Source organism: Procambarus clarkii, chromosome 15 (assembly GCF_040958095.1).
Source record: "Procambarus clarkii isolate CNS0578487 chromosome 15, FALCON_Pclarkii_2.0, whole genome shotgun sequence".
Lineage (NCBI taxonomy): Eukaryota > Metazoa > Arthropoda > Malacostraca > Decapoda > Cambaridae > Procambarus > Procambarus clarkii.
In genome coordinates this window covers 29,092,767-29,114,234 of record NC_091164.1, presented here as the reverse complement: position 1 = coordinate 29,114,234, position 21,468 = coordinate 29,092,767, and the positions used below count along the sequence as shown (strand labels likewise).

Below are 21,468 nucleotides of genomic sequence, written 5' to 3'. Positions count from 1 at the left end.
ATTCAAGACAACATTCAGCACAACATTCACCACAACATTAAAGACAATATTCATCAAAACGTTACCCACAACATTCAATACAACATTAAAGGCCACATTCAAGATAACATTCACTACAACATTGAAGACAAAATTCACCACAACATTCAAAACAACATTTACCACAACATACACCACAACATTCACCAAAACATTCACCACAACATTAACCACAGCATTCAAGACAACATTAACCACAGCATTCAAGACAACATTAACCACAACATTCACCACAACATTCACCACAACATTCAAGACAACATTCACCATGACATACACAACAACATTAACAACAAAATTCACCACAACATTCCCCACAGCATTCAAGACAACATTCACCACAAAATTAACCACAACATAAAACCAAACATTCACCAAAACATTCACCACAGCATTCAAGACAACATTCACCACAACATTAACCACAACATTAAACCAAACATTCACCACAACATTCACCAAAGCTTTCAAGACAACATTCTAAACAACATTCACCACAACATTAAAGATAACATTCACCACAACAATAAAGACAACATTCACCACAACATACACCAAAAAATTCACCACAACATTCAGCACAGCAATCAAAACAACATTCACCACAACATTCATAACAACATTCACAACAACATACATAACAACATTCACCACAACATTCACCACAACATTCACAACCACATTCACAACAACATTCACCACAACATTAAAGACAACATTCACCACAACATTCATAACAAAATTCACAATAACATACGTAACAACATTCAAAATAGCATTCACAACAACATTAAATACAACATATACCACAACATTCACCTACAATATTAACCACAAAATTCACCACAGCATTCAAGACAACATTCACAACAACATTAAAGACAACATTCACCACAACATTCATAACAACATTCACAACAATATTCGTACCAACATTCACCTCAATATTCCCCACAACATTCAAGACAACGTTCACCACAACATTCTTAACAACAATCACTACAACATTCACCACAAGATTCGCCACATGATTCACCACAACATTCACCACAACATTCACAACAACATTTACCCCAACATTCACAACAACATTCACAACAACATTCACCACATCATTCAAGGCAACATTCAACACAACATTTACCACATTTCCCACAACATTCAAAACAACATTTACAAAAACATTCACAACAACTTTCACAACAACATTCACCACAACATTCACAACAACATTCGTAACAACATTCACCTCAATATTCACCACAACATTCAAGACAACGTTCACACAACATTCTTAACAACAATTACCACAACATTTACCACAATATTCACTGTGACATTCAAGACAACATTCATCACAATATTCAAGACAACATTCACCATAACATTCTATACAACCTTCACCACAACATTCACCCACAATATTAACTTCAACATTCACCACAACATTGAAGACAACATTCACCACAACATACAATACAACATTCAGCAAAACTTTCTAGACAACGTTCAGGACAATATTCTTCACTTCATTCACCACAACATTCAAGACCACATTCTCCACAACATTAATCACAACATTCACCACAACATTTACTAAAACATTCATGACAACATTAACCACAACATTCACTACAACATTCAAAACAACATTAAAGACAACATTCAGGACAACATTCACAACAACATTCACCACAATATTCACTACAACATTCATCACAACATTTACTACAACATTCACTACAACATTCACCACAACATTAACCACAACATTCACTACAACATTCACAACAACATTAGAGACAACATCCACCACAACATTCACCACAACATTCACCACAGCATTCAAGACAACAATTACCACAACATTCATGACAACATTCACCACAACATTCACTACAATATTCACTACAACATTCAATACAACATTCGCTACAACATTCACCACAACTTTCAAGACAACATTCACCACAATATTCAAGACAACATTCACCCCAATATTTAACACAATATTCACAACAACATTTAAGACAACTTTCACCACAACACTCAAGACAACATTCATCGCAAGATTCACCACAAGATTCACCTCAACATTCAAGACAACATTCGCAACAACATTCTCAAGAACATTCACAACAACATTCACAACAACATTCAAAGTAACATTCACCACAACACTCAAGACCACATTCACCACAACATTCACAACAACATTCGAGACAGCATTCTTCACAATATTCACAACAACATTCACATCAACATTAACAACAACATTCACAACAACATTCACAACAACATTCATCACAACATTCAAGTCAACATTCAACACAACATTTACCACAACATTTACCGCAACATTCAAAACAACATTTCCCTCAACATTCAAAAAAACATTTACAACAACATTCACAACACCATTCATAACAACATTCATCACAACATTCACCACAATATTCAAGACAACATTCACCACAACATTCACAACAACATTCAAGACAGCATTCTTCACAATATTCACGACAACAATTACCTCTATATTCAAGACAACATTCTCCACAAGATTTACCATAGCATTCTAGATAACATTCACCACAACATTACCCACAACATTCAGCCAAACATTCAGAGCAACATTAAAGATAACATTCACCACAACATTCACTACAACATTTACCACAACATTCATAAAAACATTCACAACAATATTCGTAACAACATTCACCACAACATTCACTTCAACATTACAGACAACATTCATCACAACATTCACCTCAATATTCACCACAACATTCAAGACAACATTCATCACAACATTCAATACAACATTCACCACATCAATCACCTACAATATTAACCACAACATTCACCACAACATTCACCTACAATATTAACCACAACATTCAAGACAACATTCACCACATCATTCAAGACAACATTCAGCAAAACTTTCATGAAAACGTTCATGACAACATTCACCACAACATTCAAGACAACATTCAGAACAACATTCAAGACACCATTCAGCAAAACTTTCATGCAAACGTTCAAAACAACATTCACCACAACATTCAAGACAACATTCAAAACACCATTAAAGACAACATTGACCACACCATTCATGAAAAAAATCATCACAACATGCAAGACAATATTCACCCCAAAATTCACCAAAACATTCAAGACAACATTAACAACAACATTCAATACAACATTCACCACAACATTCAAGACAACATTCACCACAACATTCAAGACAATATTCACCACAACATTCACTACAACAATCACCCCAGTAATCATTACAACATTCACCACAGTAATCATTACAACATTCACCAAAACATTTAAGAAAACATTCACCATAACACTCACGACAACATTCAGCAAAACATTAGTGACAACATTCACCACAACATTCACAACAACATTCAAAACAACATTCACAGAAACATTCACCATAACATCCAAGCCAACATTCACCACAACATTCAAGACAACATTTAAGAAAACATTCACCGCAACATTCACCACAACATTTACCACAACATTTAAGACAACTTTGAAAACAACATTCAAAACAACTTTGAAAACAACATTCAAAACAACATTCACCACACCATTCACCACAACATTCACCACACTATTTACCACAACATTCACCACAACGTTCACAACAACATTAAGGGATAACATTCACCATAACATTCAAGACAGCATTCACCACCACATTCAAAACAACATTCACCACAATATTTAACACAACATTCAACACAACAATCACAACAACATACGTAACAACATTCACCACAACAATCATAACAACATTCACAATAACATACGTAACAACATTCAAGACAACATTGACCACAACATTAAATACAACATTTACCACAACATTCACCTACAACATTAACCACAAAATTTACCACAGCATTCAAGACAACATTCACAACAACATTAAAGACAACATTCACCACAACATTGATAACAACATTCACAACAACATTCGTATCAACATTCACCTCAATATTCCCCACAACATTCAAGACAACGTTCACCACAACATTCTTAACAACAATCACCACAACATTCACCACAATATTCACTGCGACATTCTAGACAACATTCATGACAACATTCAAGACAACGTTCACCACAACATTCAAGACAACATTCACCACAACATACAAGACAACATTCAGCAAAACTTTTTAGACAACGTTCAGGACAATATTCATCACTTCATTCACCACAACATTCAAGACCATATTTACCACAACATTAACCACAACATTCACCACAACATTTACTAAAACATTCACGACAACATTCTCCACAACATTCAATACACCATTCAAAACAACATTAAAGACAACATTCAGGACAACATCCACAACAACATTCACCACAACATTCATCACAACATTTACTACAACATTTACTACAATATTCACCACAACATTCACCACAACATTAACCACAACATTCACTACAACATTCACAACAACATTCACCACAACATTCACCACAACATTCACCACAACATTCACCATAACATTCACCACAACATTCAAGACAACAATTACCACAACATTCCAGACAACATTCACCACAACATTCACCACAACATTCACTACAACATTCAATACAACATTCGCTACAACATTCACCACAACATTCACTACAACATTCAATACAACATTCGCTACAACATTCACCACAACTTTCAAGACAACATTCACCACAAGATTCGCCACAACATTCACCACAACATTCACCACAACATTCACAACAACATTTACAACAACATTCACAAGAACATTCACAAGAACATTCAACACAACATTCAAGGCAACATTCATCACAACATTTACCACAACATTTACCACAATATTCAAAACAACATTTCCCTCAACATTCAAAACAACATTTACAAAAACATTCACAGCAAAATTCACAACAACATTCATCACAACATTCACCGCGACATTCAAGACAACATTCACCACAACATTCACAACACCATTCAAGGCAGCATTCATCACAATATTCACGACAACATTCACCTTTATAATCATAGCATTCAAGATAACATTCACCACATCATTAAACCAAACATTCACAACAACATTAAAGATAACATTCACAACAACATTCACCACAACATTCCCACAACATTCATAACAACATTCACAACAATATTCGTAACAACATTCACCACAACATTCACCACTACATTCACCTCAATATTCACCACAACATTCAAGACAATATTCACCACAACATTCAATACAACATTCACCACAACATTCACCTACAATATTAACCACAACTTTCACCACAACATTCACCCACAATAATAACCACAACATTCACCACAACATTCCAGACAACATTCACCACAACATTCAAGACAACATTCAGCAAAACTTTCATGAAAACATTCAAGACAACATTTACCACAACATTCACCACAACATTAAAGACAACATTCACAATAACATACGTAACAACATTCAAGACAACATTCACCACAACATTAAATACAACATTTACCACAACATTCACCTACAATATTAACCACAACATTCACCACAGCATTCAAGACAACATTCACAACAACATTAAAGACAACATTCACCACAACATTCACCACAACATTCATAACAACATTCACAACAACATTCATAACAACATTCACCTTAATATTCCCCATAACATTCAAGACAACGTTTACCACAACATTCTTAACAACAATCACCACAACATTCACCACAATATTCACTGCAACATTCAAGACAACATTCATGACAACATTCAAGACAACATTCACCACAACATTCTATTCAACCTTCACTACAACATTCACCCATAATATTAACTTTAACATTCACCACATCATTCAAGACAACATTCACCACAACATACAAGACAACATTCAGCAAAACTTTCTAGACAACGTTCAGGACAATATTCATAACTTCATTCACCACAACATTCAAGACCATATTCACCACAACATTAACCACAATATTCACCACAACATTTACTAAAACATTCACGAGAACATTAACCACAACATTCACTACAACATTCAAAACAGCATTAAAGACTACATTCAGGACAACATCCACAACAACATTCACCACAATATTCACCACAACATTAACCACAACATTCACGACAACATTCACAACATTAAAGACAACATTCACCACAACATTCATGACAACATTCACCACAGCATTCACCACAACATTCAAGACAACAATTACAACAACATTCCAGACAACATTCACCACAATATTCACTGAACATTCAATACAACATTCGCTACAACATTCACCACAACATTCAAGACAACATTCACCACAATATTCAAGACAAAATTCACCCCAATATTTACCACAATATTCACAACAACATTTAAGACAACATTCACCACAACATTCACCACAACATTCACAACAACATTCAAGACAACTTTTACCACAACACTCAAGACAACATTCATCACAAGATTCACCACAAGATTCATGTCGGAAAATCCGACACCATTTTATTTCATACAGACAGATAAGAGCTGTATTACCAACAAGTTACCCATAGAAAACGTAACTTGTAGTGGAATTACCGTCTATAGAAAACGGGATATCATCACCACATACTATTATAATTCACCAGCTATTTTGCTGGGAATTATTCTTAAATACATTAGTCTTTGGACTTTACCATCATAAAACATCTTATATAAATTAACTTAATTATCAATATTAAAGTAGAGTAAATGTGACCCTTCTATCACTTTCTGAAATGTGGACAATGTAAGCCAGGCGTGAGAGTGAGGAAGGAGGGAGCCATTGTTGTGTCACCTCCGAGACGTGTGGAGTAAATTTGGCTCCTATCATATCTGGACAATGTCGGCCAGACGTCAATAGAATGGAGTGTTAGATGCAGCCATTGTTTTATATTGAGACCAGAGGCTCACTCGGGAGCAAATTCGGCTCCTGTTAAATTTACTTGGACGTAGTGTTATGGAAACCAAAGGTGTACCATTTTTCAACACGCTGTCTACATATCAAGTTAAGTGTCTATCCGAAACCCGTTTATCATTCATTTATGGCCATTAATGTCAGGATATAGGGTGACCCGGTTAGATCACGTGGAAGCCTCAAACTAAAGGTAATTAAGCCAGGTCTTCATGTTCCATGTACAGTTTTCTCTGAAATACTTGTCATATATAGGATTCTGGCTTTACAGCTAGCGCACTTTTGACAGGTCAAGACGAGGATGCAAGATTTGTGCACCAGTTACTGGGTGATATGGAAGCTACCTCAAAGAGGATAATTTGGTGTCTACACCCTAGTTATACCTGGTGGACTAACCTGCTGTACTATAAGATAAGGAACCTCATCAATGTATGTAGCTATTACTGTAGTTTGATTGGCTGCATATATATATATAAATATAAACCCCCCTAATGTGTAGAGGATCGATTTGTGAGATTATGAGATTATTGCAGAAATACAGTCCACTTATCATTATACAAATTGCTATCGAAGTATATAAATTAACGTAAATATAAATTCATATAAATTAAATAAATATAAATCTCACAGGTCGGTTCCCACATTATTTTGGACCTTCGGAACCGGAATATTTGGTCCTATGAACCACATTTGGTCATCTTAGTACCGGATGAACCAGTTAACCAGTGGATTCATTAAATATACTAGTGCAGTGTGATTTAAACAAAGCCAGTCAAAGACAGCGGCGAAGCCTCGTGGGAGCTCAGGAGCCTCCCTCAGCCCAGATCAGCTTCGTCAGCGGTTTCATGCACACCCACAGATTTGGTGGAGTGTTATTCTGTGAAATGACAGCGCTAATATTGAAGCCAGCCTAATTAGTGACTGTGTCTTCGCGATATTGTTCACGGATTTCGTGGTGTTACATTTCGCGAGAGATTATCCACGAATTTTGTGGACTTTATTTCGCGAGGTCACTAATAACATTTAATACTTCTAGATAATATTAGAAGTTTCATAGAGGCTAATTAAGAGGCTATTAACAATAATTGTGTATATTATTTCTCCAAATAGAGAATTATTTAATATATATTGCACTAGTGATCACAGTATAATATTTACTAATTGCCAACCCACAACAGGGTAGGATATTAACCATTGACTAGTTGAACTATTATTGCTCATCCTAGTCCCATTATTACCATAGTCAGTTGTACTATATTGAACAACCTAACACCATTAATGAATGGTCCAGACCCTATTTTGGGTGTAATTTTTATCAACTCGAATTGAGTTGTATATATAATAATTTACTTATGATCATTACACCTTTGAGTGATTAATTAGTGTCTCTACCATCCTAGGGTGATATAGAAGAGCTAACCTAAAGGTACTTCCAGTGACACTGGTTTATCACTTAAATCATTAGTGTGTATGATTGTATATATATATAATGTGTATTAATTTTAAGTGCTAACCTCTAGTAGAGGTAGGATTATTGCCTAGTGAGTGCAGATTTTACCCTAGGCTACCATTAGTGTTTGTTCAGTATTACGAGCGACCCAAGTACAAGTCCCACAAGGCTTCACCAACGAGCCAGTATGGATAATGCAGGGAGAATGAAAAGAACCCTTGCAGGTCTTAAAGGCCACTTAACAAGACAGATCAAGAAATGTGAAGATTTGTCACAACAATCAACAGTTGATTATGCTGACCTGGAAAGCTATTATCAAGCAGCTGCAGGTAAATTTGAGCAAATCAAATGTCAAATAGCAACATATGTGGCTGAACTTGCCAATACCAATTTATCAGAAACAGAAATAGACGACATTATGGTTGATCTTGCGAATTATGAAGATCACACTCAGGCCACGTTACAGCCTTATGTCAAATTAATTGCCCAGAACAAGGCAACAGCAACAACAACAACAGTTGCATCTAATACGAGTCAAGCAGAAGCTCGACTCCCTCCAATTAATTTACCCACTTTCTCAGGAAAAGATGAGGAAGATTGGGACGAATTTTGGAACAAATTCGTTGACCTTGTAGACTCAAAACAATCTTTACCAAAGAGTAGTAAATTCTCTTATTTGCAAGGCCAATTATCAGGTGAGGCTAAAACAGTAGTATCCCATCTGAGATTAACTAATGACGGCTATGATCTGGCAGTACAACTCCTCAAGGATAATTATGCTGATCCAGAAGTAAGAACATCACATTTAGTTCATGAGCTGTTGCATTTACCCCCACCGGAGGCTTCAGCTGATTCACTCCAAGTCTTCAAGCTGGAGGTAGAATCATTGATCAATGCCCTCAGCCTGACAGCAGATACAAACGGGGCTGAGTGGGTCTTGAAAATAATTGTCCAGGAGAAAATACCTAGGGACATATTGAGACAAATGAGTGCTCATTACAATAAAAGCATCTTATCCATGAATGAAATATCTGAAGGTTTAAAGTCAGTAGTTCATCAATTACGAACACATGACAAATTAAAACCACCAAGTAAACCCTCAGAAACCAATAATAGTAAACCACAGAGTACCAAAGGTACTCCAAATCAATCTAGACAATATAATTCAACACCAAAGTGGAACAGTGGCAGTGTGGGCGTATATGCAGTGGGACCCTCCAAGCCTATAGTTACTGTGTCACCCAAGAACATGACACCAAAGGGTACTGGAAGCTATGGAACATGTTTGTTCTGCAATGAGAAACATTCAATGTACCACTGCCCTAATTTTCCTGATAGTGACGCCCGTGTTGAGCGACTCAAAGATTTGCAACATTGCACGAGGTGCCTCAGGAAACATAACATCAACGACTGTGAGACCCAATTACACACCTGTAATAGGTGTAACAAAGGTCAACACCATGCAGCATTGTGCAGAGACACCAAAACAACGTCTCCAAGACCCAAGGTGGAAGATAGCATTCCCACCACAGTACAGTACTGCAAGGTGCAACAAACAAAGAGTGTCCAATCGGCAAAGTCTAAAGGTAATACGACTTTGCCTACTGCCCAAATTACCATCCTGAATAAGAGGGCCAAGGTCCATACCCGTGGGTTGTTTGACCAAGGATCCCAGAGAACATACATCACTAAAAGGTTGGCAGATGAATTACAATTAAGGCCTGTAGCCCAGATGTCATTCAACATCTCAGGGTTTGTAACAGATGCAGGACCTCAAGTCTACCAGGTGGTACAACCATCAGTACGCTTAGGCAGGTACGTCTGTCGAGTACAAGCCATTGTGGTGGACAAAATACCAGTAGACCTACAAGTTCAAGGTCTGAGAGCAACAGCCAAATTCCTGAGAAATAGAGGAATAAAATTGGCAGATAATATTAAGTCTGATCACCTCACCGACTTCGGTCTCCTTGTAGGGACAGACTATTGTCATCGATTCATCGGTAGCCCTACTAAATATCAGGGTATAACCATGTTAAACTCTGCAGGAGGTAAATTACTCTCAGGCCCAGTATCAAGCCTGAGGAGACCTATGCCTGCAGATAAACAATACCAATAGAAATCTAAATTTGTCAGCTGATTATATTTCTCCAGTAGCATTATACTAAGGAGATTACAGCTGACTATACCAACAGAGGTTGATGTTAGTATCATCATATAAAGCTGAAGATGAGTTCATGAGGCTTCAGTGGCAAATCAGTGAACAGTAGCCTAAAACAGCTACAAGTCACTGCGACCAATGTCACTGAACCCACTGCAGTCTCAGAACCATACTTTACTTTAATGATGAGCTATTCAATCTTCTGAATCAATTAACTAAATTAAACCCCAATAAATCTGATGACTGATTTGATACATTTATTATTTAATCAAGATGTATTCCATGGGCCTCAGTGTTTATATATCAGTGACCAGTTACCTGAAGAAACTTCAAGTTATATCTGATGTCACTGATCTCACTGCAGTCCCTGAATCATACTTGACTGTAGTACTTGATCACATCCAGTCTTCTGGGTTAAATAATATGTAATAAGGCTTGAATATTAGCCTTTCAAGAGTTGACAGGGAAATGAAATCGCATTAGACTTCTAACCCCTACAACTCTAGTACGGGACATCCGTCCTGTACGAACAGACGCACAAATGTGTGATTACTAACTACTAACATCAAATTAATCTAATAATTCGAAGGAGGAGTATCGGTGTTCGTCTGTTCTAAAGAGGACTTCGACCCGTGAGCAGCCCCTGGGGAATTATGTCGGAAAATCCGACACCATTTTATTTCATACAGACAGATAAGAGCTGTATTACCAGCAAGTTACCCATAGAAAACGTAACTTGTAGTGGAATTACCGTCTATAGAAAACGGGATATCATCACCACATACTATTATAATTCACCAGCTATTTTGCTGGGAATTATTCTTAAATACATTAGTCTTTGGACTTTACCATCATAAAACATCTTATATAAATTAACTTAATTATCAATATTAAAGTAGAGTAAATGTGACCCTTCTATCACTTTCTGAAATGTGGACAATGTAAGCCAGGCGTGAGAGTGAGGAAGGAGGTAGCCATTGTTGTGTCACCTCCGAGACGTGTGGAGTAAATTTGGCTCCTATCATATCTGGACAATATCGGCCAGACGTCAATAGAATGGAGTGTTAGATGCAGCCATTGTTTTATATTGAGACCAGAGGTTCACACGGGAGCAAATTCGGCTCCTGTTAAATTTACTTGGACGTAGTGTTATGGAAACCAAAGGTGTACCATTTTTCAACACGCTGTCTACATATCAAGTTAAGTGTCTATCCGAAACCCGTTTATCATTCATTTATGGCCATTAATGTCAGGATATAGGGTGACCCGGTTAGATCACGTGGAAGCCTCAAACTAAAGGTAATTAAGCCAGGTCTTCATGTTCCATGTACAGTTTTCTCTGAAATACTTGTCATATATAGGATTCTGGCTTTACAGCTAGCGCACTTTTGACAGGTCAAGACGAGGATGCAAGATTTGTGCACCAGTTACTGGGTGATATGGAAGCTACCTCAAAGAGGATAATTTGGTGTCTACACCCTAGTTATACCTGGTGGACTAACCTGCTGTACTATAAGATAAGGAACCTCATCAATGTATGTAGCTATTACTGTAGTTTGATTGGCTGCATATATATATATAAATATAAACCCCCCTAATGTGTAGAGGATCGATTTGTGAGATTATGAGATTATTGCAGAAATACAGTCCACTTATCATTATACAAATTGCTATCGAAGTATATAAATTAACGTAAATATAAATTCATATAAATTAAATAAATATAAATCTCACAGGTCGGTTCCCACAATTCACCTCAACATTCAAGACAACATTCACAACAACATTCTCAAGAACATTCACAACACAACAACATTCACAACAACATTTACAAAAACATTCAAAACAATATTCACAACATTTACAACAACATTCAAGACAACAGTCACCACAATATTCAACACAACATTCAACACAACAATCGCCATAACATTCACCACAACTTTCAAGACAACATTAACCACAACATTCACCACAACATTCGCCACAACATTCAACACAACATTCATCACAATATTCAAGACAACATTTACCACAACATTCAACACAACATACAACACAACAATCACCACAACATTCACCACAACATTCAACACACCAATCACCACAACATTCGCCACAACATTCACTACAACTTTCAAGACAACATTCACCACAACACTCAAGAGAACATTTACCACAACATTCACCCCAACATTCACACCAACATTCACCACAAAATTCGAGACAACATTCACCACAACATTCACCACAATATTCAAGACAAAATTCACCCCAATATTTACCACAATATTCACAACAACATTTAAGACAAAATTCACCACAACATTCACCACAACATTCACAACAACATTCAAGACAACTTTCACCACAACACTCAAGACAACATTCATCACAAGATTCACCACAAGATTCACCTCAACATTCAAGACAACAATCACAACAACATTCTCATGAACATTCACAACAATATTCACAACAACATTCACAACAACATTTACAAAAACATTCACCACAATATTCACAAAAACATTCAAGACAACATTCACCAAAATATTCAGCACAACATTCAACACAACAATCGCCACAACATTCACCACAACTTTCAAGACAACATTAACCACAACATTCACCACAACATTCGCCACAACATTCAACACAACATTCATCACAATATTGAAGACAACATTCACCACAATATTCAACACAACATTCAACACAACAATCACCACAACATTCACCACAACATTTAACACACCAATCACCACAACATTCGCCACAACATTCACCACAACTTTCAAGACAAAATTCACCACAACACTCAAAAGAACATTTACCACAACAGTCACCACAACATTCACAACAACATTCACCACAAAATTCGAGACAACATTCACCACAACATTCAAGACAACATTCACCGCAATATTCAAGACATTATTCAACTCAACAATCAGCACAACATTTAAGACAACATTCACCACAACATTTAAGTCAGCATTCAATACAACATTCACAACATTCAAGACTACATTCACCACAACATTCATGACAAAATTCAACATAACATTCACCACAACATTCAAAACAACATTAACCACAACATTCACCACACCATTCGCCACAACATTCAACACAGCATTTATCACAATATTCAAGACAACATTCACCACAATATTCACCACAACATTCACCACAACATTCACCACAACATGCACCACAACATTCACCACAACATTAAAGACAATATTCATCACAACGTTAACCACAACATTCACTACAACATTAAAGACACCATTCAAGAAAATATTCACCACAACATTCAAGACAAAATTCAACACAACATTCAAAACATCATTTACCACAACATACATCACAACATTCACCAAAACATTCACCACAACATTCACCACAGCATTCAAGAAAACATTAACCACAACATTCACCACAACATTCAAGACAACATTCACCATAACATACACCCCAACATTAAACACAAAATTCACCGCAACATTCCCCACAGCTTTCAAGACAACATTCAAAACAACATTCACCACAACATTAAAGATAACATTCACCACAACAATAAAGACAACATTCACCACAACATACACCAAAAAATTCACAACAACATTCAGCACAGCAATCAAAACAACATTCACCACAACATTCATAATAACATTCTCAATATCATACGTATCAACATTCATTACAACATTCACCACAACATTCACCATAACATTCACAACAACATTCACCACAATATTCACCACAACATTAAAGACAACATTCACCACAACATTCACCACAACATTCATAACAAAATTCACAATAACATATGTAACAACATTCAAGACAGCATTCTCCACAACATTAAATACAACATTTACCACAACATTCACCTACAATACTAACCACAACATTCACCACAGCATTCAAGACAACATTCACAACAACATTAAAGACAACATTCACCTCAACATTCACCACAACATTCATAACAACATTCACAACAACATTCGTAACAAAATTCACCTCAATATTCCCCACAACATTCAAGACAACGTACACCACAACATTCAAGACAACGTTCACCACAACATTCTGAACAACAATCACCATAACATTCACCACAATATTCACTGCGACATTCAAGAAAACATTCATGACAACATTCAAGACAACATTCACCACAACATTCAAGACAACATTCATCACAACATTCAAGACAACCTTCAGCAAAACTGTTTAGACAACGTTGAGGACAAAATTCATCACTTCATTCACCACAACATTCAAGACCATATTCACCACAACATTAACCACAACATTCACCACAACATTTACTAAAACATTCACGGCAACATTCACCACAACATTTACTAAAACGTTCACGGCAACATTCACCACAACATTTACTAAAACATTCACGGCAACATTCACCACAACATTTACTAAAACATTCACGACAACATTCACCACAACATTAACCACAACATTGACTACAACATTCAAAACAACATTAAAGACAACATTCGGGACAACATCCACAACAACATTCACCACAACATTCATCACAACATTTACTACAACATATACTACAACATTCACCACAACATTAACCACAACATTCACTACAACATTCACAACAACATTAAAGACAACATTCACCACAACATTCACCACAACATTCATCACAACATTCATCACAACATTCACCACAACATTCACCACAACATTCAAGACAACAATTACCACAACATTCCAGACAACATTCACCACAACATTCACTACAACATTCAATACAACAGTCGCTACAACATTCACCACAACTTTCAAGACAACATTCACTACAAGATTCGCCACAAGATTCACCACAACATTCACCACAACATTCACATCAACATTTACTACAACATTCACAACAACATTCACAACAACATTCACCACAACATTCAAGGCAACATTCATCACAACATTTACCACAACATTGAAAACAACATTTCCCTCAACATTCACAACAACATTCACAACAACATTCACAACAACATTCATCACAACATTCACCACAACATTCAAGACAACATTCACCACAACATTCACAACAACATTCAAGACAGCATTCATCACAATATTCACGACAATATTAACCTATATATCCAAGACAACATTCACCACAACATTTACCATAGCATTCAAGATAACATTCACCACAACATTAACCACAACATTAAACTAAACATTCACAACAACATTAAAGATAACATTCACCACAACATTCACCACAACATTCACAACAACATTTACAACAACATTCACAAGAACATTCACAAGAACATTCAACACAACATTCAAGGCAACATTCATCACAACATTTACCACAACATTTACCACAATATTCAAAACAACATTTCCCTCAACATTCAAAACAACATTTACAAAAACATTCACAGCAAAATTCACAACAACATTCATCACAACATTCACCGCGACATTCAAGACAACATTCACCACAACATTCACAACACCATTCAAGGCAGCATTCATCACAATATTCACGACAACATTCACCTTTATAATCATAGCATTCAAGATAACATTCACCACATCATTAAACCAAACATTCACAACAACATTAAAGATAACATTCACAACAACATTCACCACAACATTCCCACAACATTCATAACAACATTCACAACAATATTTGTAACAACATTCACCACAACATTCACCACTACATTCACCTCAATATTCACCACAACATTCAAGACAATATTCACCACAACATTCAATACAACATTCACCACAACATTCACCTACAATATTAACCACAACTTTCACCACAACATTCACCCACAATAATAACCACAACATTCACCACAACATTCCAGACAACATTCACCACAACATTCAAGACAACATTCAGCAAAACTTTCATGAAAACATTCAAGACAACATTTACCACAACATTCACCACAACATTAAAGACAACATTCACAATAACATACGTAACAACATTCAAGACAACATTCACCACAACATTAAATACAACATTTACCACAACATTCACCTACAATATTAACCACAACATTCACCACAGCATTCAAGACAACATTCACAACAACATTAAAGACAACATTCACCACAACATTCATAACAACATTCACAACAACATTCATAACAACATTCACCTTAATATTTCCCATAACATTCAAGACAACGTTTACCACAACATTCTTAACAACAATCACCACAACATTCACCACAATATTCACTGCAACATTCAAGACAACATTCATGACAACATTCAAGACAACATTCACCACAACATTCTATTCAACCTTCACTACAACATTCACCCACAATATTAACTTTAACATTCACCACATCATTCAAGACAACATTCACCACAACATACAAGACAACATTCAGCAAAACTTTCTAGACAACGTTCAGGACAATATTCATAACTTCATTCACCACAACATTCAAGACCATATTCACCACAACATTAACCACAACATTCACCACAACATTTACTAAAACATTCACGAGAACATTAACCACAACATTCACTACAACATTCAAAACAGCATTAAAGACAACATTCAGGACAACATCCACAACAACATTCACCACAATATTCACCACAACATTAACCACAACATTCACGACAACATTCACAACATTAAAGACAACATTCACCACAACATTCATGACAACATTCACCACAGCATTCACCACAACATTCAAGACAACAATTACAACAACATTCCAGACAACATTCACCACAATATTCACTGAACATTCAATACAACATTCGCTACAACATTCACCACAACATTCAAGACAACATTCACCACAATATTCAAGACAAAATTCACCCCAATATTTACCACAATATTCACAACAACATTTAAGACAACATTCACCACAACATTCACCACAACATTCACAACAACATTCAAGACAACTTTTACCACAACACTCAAGACAACATTCATCACAAGATTCACCACAAGATTCACCTCAACATTCAAGACAACATTCACAACAACATTCTCAAGAACATTCACAACACAACAACATTCACAACAACATTTACAAAAACATTCAAAACAATATTCACAACATTTACAACAACATTCAAGACAACAGTCACCACAATATTCAACACAACATTCAACACAACAATCGCCATAACATTCACCACAACTTTCAAGACAACATTAACCACAACATTCACCACAACATTCGCCACAACATTCAACACAACATTCATCACAATATTCAAGACAACATTTACCACAATATTCAACACAACATACAACACAACAATCACCACAACATTCACCACAACATTCAACACACCAATCACCACAACATTCGCCACAACATTCACTACAACTTTCAAGACAACATTCACCACAACACTCAAGAGAACATTTACCACAACATTCACCCCAACATTCACAACAACATTCACCACAAAATTCGAGACAACATTCACCACAACATTCACCACAATATTCAAGACAAAATTCACCCCAATATTTACCACAATATTCACAACAACATTTAAGACAAAATTCACCACAACATTCACCACAACATTCACAACAACATTCAAGACAACTTTCACCACAACACTCAAGACAACATTCATCACAAGATTCACCACAAGATTCACCTCAACATTCAAGACAACAATCACAACAACATTCTCAAGAACATTCACAACAATATTCACAACAACATTCACAACAACATTTACAAAAACATTCACCACAATATTCACAAAAACATTTACAACAACATTCAAGACAACATTCACCAAAATATTCAGCACAACATTCAACACAACAATCGCCACAACATTCACCACAACTTTCAAGACAACATTAACCACAACATTCACCACAACATTCGCAACAACATTCAACACAACATTCATCACAATATTGAAGACAACATTCACCACAATATTCAACACAACATTCAACACAACAATCACCACAACATTCACCACAACATTTAACACACCAATCACCACAACATTCGCCACAACTTTCACCACAACTTTCAAGACAAAATTCACCACAACACTCAAAAGAACATTTACCACAACAGTCACCACAACATTCACAACAACATTCACCACAAAATTCGAGACAACATTCACCACAACATTCAAGACAACATTCACCGCAATATTCAAGACATTATTCAACTCAACAATCAGCACAACATTTAAGACAACATTCACCACAACATTTAAGTCAGCATTCAATACAACATTCACAACATTCAAGACTACATTCACCACAACATTCATGACAAAATTCAACATAACATTCACCACAACATTCAAAACAACATTAACCACAACATTCACCACACCATTCGCCACAACATTCAACACAACATTTATCACAATATTCAAGACAACATTCACCACAATATTCACCACAACATTCACCACAACATTCACCACAACATGCACCACAACATTCACCACAACATTAAAGACAATATTCATCACAACATTAACCACAACATTCACTACAACATTAAAGACAACATTCAAGATAATATTCACCACAACATTCAAGACAAAATTCAACACAACATTCAAAACATCATTTACCACAACATACATCACAACATTCACCAAAACATTCACCACAACATTCACCACAGCATTCAAGAAAACATTAACCACAACATTCACCACAACATTCAAGACAACATTCACCATAACATACACCCCAACATTAAACACAAAATTCACCGCAACATTCCCCACAGCTTTCAAGACAACATTCAAAACAACATTCACCACAACATTAAAGATAACATTCACCACAACAATAAAGACAACATTCACCACAACATACACCAAAAAATTCACAACAACATTCAGCACAGCAATCAAAACAACATTCACCACAACATTCATAATAACATTCTCAATATCATACGTATCAACATTCATTACAACATTCACCACAACATTCACCATAACATTCACAACAACATTCACCACAATATTCACCACAACATTAAAGACAACATTCACCACAACATTCACCACAACATTCATAACAAAATTCACAATAACATATGTAACAACATTCAAGACAGCATTCTCCACAACATTAAATACAACATTTACCACAACATTCACCTACAATACTAACCACAACATTCACCACAGCATTCAAGACAACATTCACAACAACATTAAAGACAACATTCACCTCAACATTCAACACAACATTCATAACAACATTCACAACAACATTCGTAACAAAATTCACCTCAATATTCCCCACAACATTCAAGACAACGTACACCACAACATTCAAGACAACGTTCACCACAACATTCTGAACAACAATCACCATAACATTCACCACAATATTCACTGCGACATTCAAGAAAACATTCATGACAACATTCAAGACAACATTCACCACAACATTCAAGACAACATTCATCACAACATACAAGACAACATTCAGCAAAACTGTTTAGACAACGTTGAGGACAAAATTCATCACTTCATTCACCACAACATTCAAGACCATATTCACCACAACATTAACCACAACATTCACCACAACATTTACTAAAACATTCACGGCAACATTCACCACAACATTTACTATAACATTCACGGCAACATTCACCACAACATTTACTAAAACATTCACGGCAACATTCACCACAACATTTACTAAAACATTCACGACAACATTCACCACAACATTAACCACAACATTCACTACAACATTCAAAACAACATTAAAGACAACATTCGGGACAACATCCACAACAACATTCACCACAACATTCATCACAACATTTACTACAACATATACTACAACATTCACCACAACATTAACCACAACATTCACTACAACATTCACAACAACATTAAAGACAACATTCACCACAACATTCACCACAACATTCATCACAACATTCACCACAACATTCACCACAACATTCAAGACAACAATTACCACAACATTCCAGACAACATTCACCACAATATTCACTACAACATTCAATACAACATTCAATACAACAGTCGCTACAACATTCACCACAACTTTCAAGACAACATTCACTACAAGATTCGCCACAAGATTCACCACAACATTCACCACAACATTCACATCAACATTTACTACAACATTCACAAGAACATTCACAACAACATTCACCACAACATTCAAGGCAACATTCATCACAACATTTACCACAACATTGAAAACAACATTTCCCTCAACATTCACAACAACATTCACAACAACATTCACAACAACATTCATCACAACATTCACCACAACATTCAAGACAACATTCACCACAACATTCACAACAACATTCAAGACAGCATTCATCACAATATTCACGACAATATTAACCTATATATCCAAGACAACATTCACCACAACATTTACCATAGCATTCAAGATAACATTCACCACAACATTAACCACAACATTAAACTAAACATTCACAACAACATTAAAGATAACATTCACAACAACATTCACCACAACATTCACCACAACATTCACCACAACATTCACCACAACATTCATAACAACATTCAACACAATATTCGTAACAACATTCACCACAACATTCACCTCAATATTCACCACAACATTCAAGACAACATTCCCCACAACATTCAATACAACATTCACCACAACATTCACCTACAAAATTAACCACAACATTCACCACAACATTCACCTACAATATTAACCACAACATTCACCACAACATTCACCTACAATATTAACCAC

At 35.9% G+C, this 21,468-nt stretch overlaps 2 protein-coding genes across 2 annotated transcripts; both read right to left on the bottom strand.

The window, feature by feature from the left end:
* Window positions 1-2,617: 2,617 nt before the first annotated feature.
* On the bottom strand, window positions 2,618-14,457 carry LOC138365045 (uncharacterized). The gene is made up of 5 exons (XM_069325148.1): window positions 13,398-14,457; window positions 12,738-13,241; window positions 4,317-4,699; window positions 3,740-3,943; window positions 2,618-2,884 (listed from the first exon to the last, which is right to left on the bottom strand). Exons 1-5 carry the CDS (start codon window positions 14,455-14,457, stop codon window positions 2,618-2,620), a joined length of 2,418 nt encoding a protein of 805 aa, XP_069181249.1.
* A 2,626-nt stretch (window positions 14,458-17,083) lies between these two features.
* LOC138365044 (uncharacterized) lies at window positions 17,084-19,745 on the bottom strand. The gene is made up of 3 exons (XM_069325146.1): window positions 18,686-19,745; window positions 17,971-18,529; window positions 17,084-17,465 (listed from the first exon to the last, which is right to left on the bottom strand). Exons 1-3 carry the CDS (start codon window positions 19,743-19,745, stop codon window positions 17,084-17,086), a joined length of 2,001 nt encoding a protein of 666 aa, XP_069181247.1.
* Between the last annotated feature and the right edge of the window lie 1,723 nt (window positions 19,746-21,468).

Excerpts from the sequence above, each read along its gene's own strand:
- LOC138365044 (XM_069325146.1), bottom strand. The coding sequence starts at position 19,745 with ATGAATGTTGTGGTGAATGTTGTGGTGAATGTTGTCTTTAATGTTGTG. Across the intron at positions 18,530-18,685 it reads GGCGAATGTTGTGGTGATTG|TTGTGGTGAATGTTGTGGCG; the intron begins GTGTGTTAAATG and ends TTGTCTTGAAAG. Across the intron at positions 17,466-17,970 it reads GTTGTGGTGATTGTTGTGTT|CGAATGTTGTATTGAATGTT; the intron begins GTATGTTGTGTT and ends TGAATGTTGTAG.
- LOC138365045 (XM_069325148.1), bottom strand. The coding sequence starts at position 14,457 with ATGAATGTTGTGGTGAATGTTGTGGTGAATGTTGTCTTTAATGTTGTG. Across the intron at positions 3,944-4,316 it reads ATGTTGTGGTTAATGTTGTG|GTGAATGTTGTGGTAAATGT; the intron begins GTAAATATGGTC and ends TTAATGTTGTAG. Across the intron at positions 2,885-3,739 it reads ATGCTGTCTTGAATGTTATG|GTGATTGATGTGGTGAATGT; the intron begins GTGAATGTTATC and ends TTAATATTGTAG.